Raw genomic sequence first — 6,739 nt, 5'->3', positions numbered from 1 at the left:
CTTACCTATATTCTGAAATGAGTACCACAGTAAGTTTCCTTAACATCCATCATCTCAAAGAGATACAAAAAACAAATGAGGTCTTCTCCTTGTGATGAGAACACTTAGGCTCTACTCTCTTAACTTTCAAATATACCATACATCCGTGTTAGCTATGGTCGTCATTACATCCCTGTACCCGCATACCCTCCAGAAAGGGGGACTCCCTCACCCATCCGGGAGTTAATAGGAGTGATCTCTGTCTGTCTCTCTCTCACACACGCATACACTCAAGAGGACTCTCGGAGTTAAGGACCTGGTCCTGGTAAGACTGAGAGGGAAGAGAAGTGAATTTGAATGTTAGATGAAGTTGTTTTTAGAAGAATTTATTTTTCAGAGTCCAGAAGTCTGAGCCAGGATAACCTGATCCTTAGGACTTCATCCCCTGAAGGTATCTTTGATTCTGTCACCAATTCTCTCTGCTTTTTCGAGGATTTTCTGCCCACCTCTTCGGAGTGAGTCCCGCAGCCGGCGGAATAGCCCCACACTCTGAATCTGTGAACCAGGAGGAAATAGTTGCTTTGTCGGATTGGCTCAACATTAAAACCAGACCCCTTGTCACTTGAACACTCCAATTCCGGGGCCATGTCAGGAAGCTTGGAGCCCCAGTTTACCTCCCATATGATGTTTGGAGCCTATGGTTAAATCGCCACACCACAGATAGATAAGTAAGCCAAGGTCCCTTAGGTGACAGGGGGCTTCCTAGGGTGACAAGCCCATCCCAACAAAGCTGGAAGGGAACCAGGAGTTGAGAGCTCATGACTCGAGTCAATGCGTCTCAAACTTCAGCATCGGCAGAAGCCCCTGGAGGCTTTGTGAAAATACAAAAGGCTGCCCCCCATCCAGGAGTCTGATTCAGGGGATCTGAGTGGGGCTGAGAATCTGCCTCTATGTCAGTTCCCAGTTGGGGACCCCAGTAGGGAACCACTGCTCTAAGGGACATAGAGCCAGGACTGGACACCTGGGGCTCTGGGGAGGGAGGGGCCAGGGTGGGAGAAACTTTCTCTGCCCTGGATGGGGCAGCGGGTCATTGGGCCAAAGGAAGTTCCACAACCCACCCCTCTAGCAGTCCTCGCAGTACAAAAGGGGCCACTTACATCATTACAGGTGATGTCGAAGTCACCCCTGATCCAGTACCGAGTGACTGTCCCCACACACTGTTTCACCAGCTGGAAAAGGCTTGAAGTCAAACTAGAAACTCCAGACAATATCTCCCAGCCACACCCCACCTCACCCCAGGGACTGCAATTCTTTCCCAGAAGCCCCCTGTTCAGCTCCCTGAGAAGCATTGATCCCAGCCCTCAGTCTCACCCCATTCTCCCTGAAGTCACACTGCTCCACGGGCTGCTGGCTCGTCCTGGGGCACACAGTCTCCTTCACCCTGAAGCTCACAGGCTTTCGTGCTCCCCGGTCCTCCGCCTGGTCAATGATCAAAGTGGGGAGACTGGGTTCGGGCTCATGTGTCCTTCTCTGATCTGTCTCCCTGCCCCCTACTTGGACGGCAGCCTCTCCAGCCCCCTGTGTGTCCGGCTCTGGGCTTGGTGCTGGGAGCACAGGAGAGGGCACAGAGCCCGTGCCCGGCCTCACGGGCACACAGAGAGCAGGAGCGGCCCTCACAGCAGCGCTGCTGGCAGCGCCTCCCCTCAGAGGGGCCCAGGGAGGTCAGGGCCGCCTGCAGGGAGAGACCTTGTCACTGGAGCCTCCAGGCTGACAGAGGCCCTCCTGGCAGGGAGACACCGAGGAGCAGGGGGGACATTAGCAGGGAAGTCACCTCACAGAGCCTGTGACCCCTCCATCCCTGGAGCTCCCAGAAGTCCAGGGAGCCTGAGCCAGGTGTGCAGGGCACCTGATCCCACAGCAGAGATGCTAAGGCAGGAAGCCTGGTTCTGGGACATGACCCAGGTCTGGGAAGGTTAACCCACCTAGAGGGAAAAGTGCCGTCCTGACAGGAGGACCAGCCTGAGCGAAGGGGCGACAGTGTGGCCGAGGATGTCAGGAGACAGATCCCCTTCCCAGTCCCCTCCCCAACTCACGTCCTGCTCGGGAGGCGGGTCTAGCTCCAGGAGGCGGTAGAGATTAGCTTCTGAGGACCTCTCATTGAACTGATCCACAGCACGAAGCACGGCCTCCCTGTAGCTGAATGCCCGGGCCCTGGCCGAGGGCAGCACTAGTCCCAGCAGCAGGAGACACAGTGACCACCGTCCCAGCGAGAGGCCAGCCCTCTGGGTCTCCATGGTCCCTAAACTGCCTCCTCCCAGCCCAAGGGACCCTCCTTTTATGCTCAGCCTGAGCCCTGATGCAAAGGCTCAACCGGGAGTCTTCCTGACCTGCCCCATCCCTGCCCTCCTCCCAGGGTGTGAGGTGGACTTGCCTAACCCCTGCGGTTGCTTCATGGGATTGCTAGGCAGTGGGCAGGGAGGCCCCTGTGCAAGGTGAAGAAAGGGTTTCTCCATCTCCCTGACAATATCTCGGCCTCTCCTGGGGTCCATGGGAAGTGTCACAGGCAGGCTTGCCCAAGAGGATTGAGTACTCCAGGAGGCGGAAGGGCCAGGCACTGTACATCTCCTTGGCTTCCCCTCTACGGTCTCTCAGGATTCAGGATAAAAAAGTGTATTGCGCACTCAACCTTCAGCTCTCAGTACTGCCTAACACCCAATAGGGAGTCATTTACTGATGCTTGACAGTACTACTCACAACTTAACACTTACACACACAGCTAGTCCCTAGGCAGACACAAAACCCACACTATCTATTTCTCTGTGCCCGGGCCTCAGAGAGTGAGTCTCATTTCTCCCCTCTCCTGGATTCCTCTTCATTCCTTTTATCTAATAATGTCTTGTCCTCAGACCCCACAAACCATGGCCTATTGTCCTGGCCACTCCCCAAAAGAGCCTGAGGAAGTGTTACCTACATCGCCTCCAACAGTTCTTTGCTGGCTTACATTCAAGCCCATCACAGGCTGAGCAGCCCTCCCTAGATCCAGAGGCCACACTCAAGACTTGTCTTATCGCCACAGGTTCTGGGGAGCCCCTGTCCTCCTGAACTTGCCCCTGACCAATTCTCTCTTGCTGTGCCCTCCTGGGTACCCTCCTTCCTGGGGGTTCCTGCTAACTCTCCTCCAAGGACTCTCCTCTTAGGAGGCAGGGCTGGCTCAGAATCATCCAGGCTGCTTCTCCTCCCAGTCCTCACACGTTTCTGGGGACGGCCCTTCTCAAGATACCAGTGTCCATCACACACATACTGGACTTTGCCTCTGGTTTCAAGACTGCCATGAAAAGCCTGCTTGTCTGCACAGGTCTGGTGGCTGGGAGCTGCTGCAGGTGCCATGAGCTGGAAGCCTGGGAGCCCCACCTGCTCCTTCTTCCTCCTGAGGACACTCCCCTGACCTCCCAGCACCCCTGCACTGGGCCTACCCCGTCTTCTCTCCTCTCAGTGAACCACAACCTCCAGACTCCACCTTCCTCGAATACCAGCTTCTCTCTGACCATTGTCCACCCTCCATGCTATTTTCTAGGGCTCCAACACACTGCCCATTTGACCGTTTTCACCCCCTGCCTCCCGAGCGTACAAGCCCCCGCCCTGGCATCAGGGCCTAGACGGTTGCTATTCTTAGTTTTCCTCACCCCAGACTTGCGGGCCTTGGGTGTCAGGCTGTCCCACCCACCCAAATCCCTCAGGCCACTCAGAGCCTCCTGCTCCTCCCCACATCTCTGCCCCTGATATCTCTCTGCTTGCCCTGCTTTACCTCCTTGGGAAGCCTTCAGGCGTCTGCAGGCACAGAAGGCACCTCCTCCTCTTTTCTGACATAGGACATCAGTCTTCAGGACATCCCCTCTAATTCGACCCCCAAGTGACTCCATGTCCAGTCATCTGGACACGTCACCAAGTAGAGTGGCCAGCGCTGGGGTGTGGAGGGAGTACAACCGGGAGAGATAATAAGCCAAAATATTAAAGGGGCCCAGAGGCCGTGAAGCAAATTCTAATCCAGTTTCCCTTGGGATGGCCACATGACTGCAGTCCAGGGGTAGCTCATGGCCTCTGTGGGCCTCTGGGACTGGGGACAATTGTCTGGGACACCACGGAAGATGGCAGCTTGGATGGATGGTGGTGGTTACACACTCAGCCTTGGAGAGGAATGAGGGGTGGGCTTCTGTGCACCCTGCTTTCCTTCTCCAGGTTTGACCCTGGACTGTGGTCAAGTTGTATCCTTTTCCCAAATCAAAGGCTGAAAGCGACTTGATTACAATAGAGCATAATCAGCAATACACGTAGTGACTGGTTCTGGTAACCCTGAAATCCTCTCTGTGCTTTCCTGCCTCTGGGCCCTTCACTGTTACACTCTTCAGACTGAAGCCCTCTTCCCCCGTCCTTCCCTGATCCTTAGGAGGGCCCACTTCCGGGTCCTCAGGCTGCACTTCCAGTGATGTGAGAGGTGAAAGCATCCGGCTTTCCTGGTTTAGTCCTCACTGCCTGTCGGAACTGAGGTCTGCTCAGGAAAGACATCACGGTCCTCATCTTAGAGTGGTTGCCCCCGCCTCCACACCTGGTCCTTCAGAAATCCGCATGCACCTCTTCCCCAGCCAACTCACGTATGAGCCCTGATCCTGCATCGCCCCCTCCTCTGCTCCTCCCAGCCAGCGTCATGTGCATGAGACTCATGGGCCTTGCACCTGCAGGCTGAGCCCTGAGACTCAACTGCGTCTCTCTGAGTGCTTCACAAGGTGAGAAGCGTGGCCCTCGTGGACTGTCAGCTCCATGAGAGCAGGAGCAGCGTTCCCACCAGCACTGCACACACAGCAGGTCTCCTTAGGTCCCACTGGGTGTTGGAGGAGGAGGGCAGGGCTGGGTGAAGGGCTCGGGAGGCGCCCAAGGATGGAGACGCTGTCCTGGAGCTCCTGAGGCTCCTGCCTCCCTCGTGGATGGAACAGGGGCCTCACCCTTCTCTGTGTTCACAGGAGTGATCTCACACACACATACACTCAAGGACATACACAGAGACACATAGACACACACACACACATACACACACGGGTACACACACACGAGACATGGAATTGGTCAAGATTGTTTCTTGGTAACTGTGAGGAGGGGAGACAATGAAATTGAGACCTGGAGGATATCACGTCACAAGAGTTTATTTTTCAGATCCAGTAGCTTGAGGCCGAGTAAGAAAACCCTTAGGACTCTTTGCTGGCTTGTGACAGAAATCTACAAGAGCTGATTATCTGCAAACCCTTATAAATACGAAGCGACATATTTGGGCTGCCTGTGGTGGTGCCCACGGTTGCTTTGTAATCCTGATGCTCTGGTGCTGCGAAACAAGAAAAACACAGGTTGCTTGTTGGTACTGCATCACCATCAAGCCAAGATCCCTCCCCACGTGGCCCTTCCTTTTTCAGGGTCACACCAGGATCTTCGGGACACAAGTTCCCCTCTGGCTGTGATAGTTGGAACATGAGATGGAATCCCCACACTCACAAAGAGATGAAGAGACTGAGGGAAGACAAGGGCTTCCCAGAGTCACAAGCCCATCCCAGCAAAGCTGGAAGGGAGCAGAGGCTGAGGGCTCGTGACTCTCAAAACTTTAGCACGGTCAGAATCCCTGGAATTCCTGGGAAAAGACCAATGATCAGACCCCACCCCAGAGTCCAACTCAGGTGGTCTGAGTGGGGCTGCGAATCTGCCTTGCTGACAAGTTCTCTGGGTGGGGACCCCAGGAGAACCACTGCTCTAGGGACACACAGCCAGGACTGGAGACCTGGGGCTCGGGGAGGGAGGGGGCAGGATAGGAGGACCTTTCTCTGCCCTGGATGAGGCGGTGGGTCATCGGAGCAAAGGAAGTTCCACAACCCACCCCCACAGCAGTTCCCACAGTACAGAAGGGGCCACTTACATTATTACAGGTGATGTCAAAGTTCCCCCTGACCTGGTCCAGGGTGACTGTCCCCTCACACCGTTTCAGCAGCTGGAAGGGCAGGCTCAAGGTCAAATGGAACCACCCACCCCCAGGCCATAAGCTCCCAGGCTCACACCAGGGGCTGGGAACGTTGCTCGAAGCCCGCTGTTCAGCAGTCTGGCAAGCAGCCTCCCGCGCCCCCAGCCCGAGACTCACCCCATTCTCCTTGAAGTCACACTGCTCCGGGGGCTGCTAGGTGGTCCTGGGACACACAGTCTCCTTCACCCTGAAGCTCACCCGCTTCGGGCTGTCCGGGTCTTCATCCTGCTGGAGGATCAGAGTGGGGAGACTGGGCTCGGGCTCAGGCTTCCTTCTCTGTTCTGTGTCCCTGCTCCCCCACCCAGAGGGTCCCTTCCCCAGCCCCCTCCCTGGCTCACATCCTGAGGAGGCTGGTCCAGCTCGAGAAGACGGTAAATGTTAGGTTCTGAGGACTGCTCATTGAGCTGATCCACAGCACGAAGCACGGCCTCCCTGTAGCTGAGGACCTGGGCGCTGGCCGAGGGCAGTGCTAGTCCCAGCAGCAGGAGCCACAGCGAACAGCGCCCCAGGGAGAGGCTGGCCCTCTGGGTCTCCATGGTGCCCAGTGTGCCTCCTCCCAGCCCGAGGGACCCTCCTTTTATGCTCAGCCTGGGCCTGATGCAAAGACTCAACGTGATGTGCCCCATCCCTGGCCTCCTCCCAGGGTGCGAGGTGGACTTGCCTCAGGCTTTGCTGTTGCTTCAGGGGATTTCTGGGCAGTCGGCA

General features: G+C 56.2%; 2 protein-coding genes across 2 annotated transcripts; both read right to left on the bottom strand.

Moving 5' to 3' along the window:
* Positions 1-417: 417 nt before the first annotated feature.
* LOC128047922 (cathelicidin-7-like) lies at positions 418-2,273 on the bottom strand. The gene is made up of 4 exons (XM_052640349.1): positions 2,073-2,273; positions 1,351-1,458; positions 1,137-1,208; positions 418-534 (listed from the first exon to the last, which is right to left on the bottom strand). Exons 1-4 carry the CDS (start codon positions 2,271-2,273, stop codon positions 418-420), a joined length of 498 nt encoding a protein of 165 aa, XP_052496309.1.
* Positions 2,274-5,260: 2,987 nt separating this feature from the next.
* LOC128047628 (cathelicidin-1-like) lies at positions 5,261-6,570 on the bottom strand. Its single transcript, XM_052639935.1, is given in 4 exon segments — positions 5,261-5,350; positions 5,933-6,004; positions 6,152-6,259; positions 6,373-6,570. Coding segments are annotated over 4 exon segments (468 nt in total).
* Between the last annotated feature and the right edge of the window lie 169 nt (positions 6,571-6,739).

This window comes from Budorcas taxicolor, chromosome 1 (genome assembly GCF_023091745.1).
Source record: "Budorcas taxicolor isolate Tak-1 chromosome 1, Takin1.1, whole genome shotgun sequence".
Lineage (NCBI taxonomy): Eukaryota > Metazoa > Chordata > Mammalia > Artiodactyla > Bovidae > Budorcas > Budorcas taxicolor.
The sequence above is the reverse complement of the archived record's forward strand: the minus strand, read 5'-3'. Positions and strand labels throughout refer to the sequence as shown.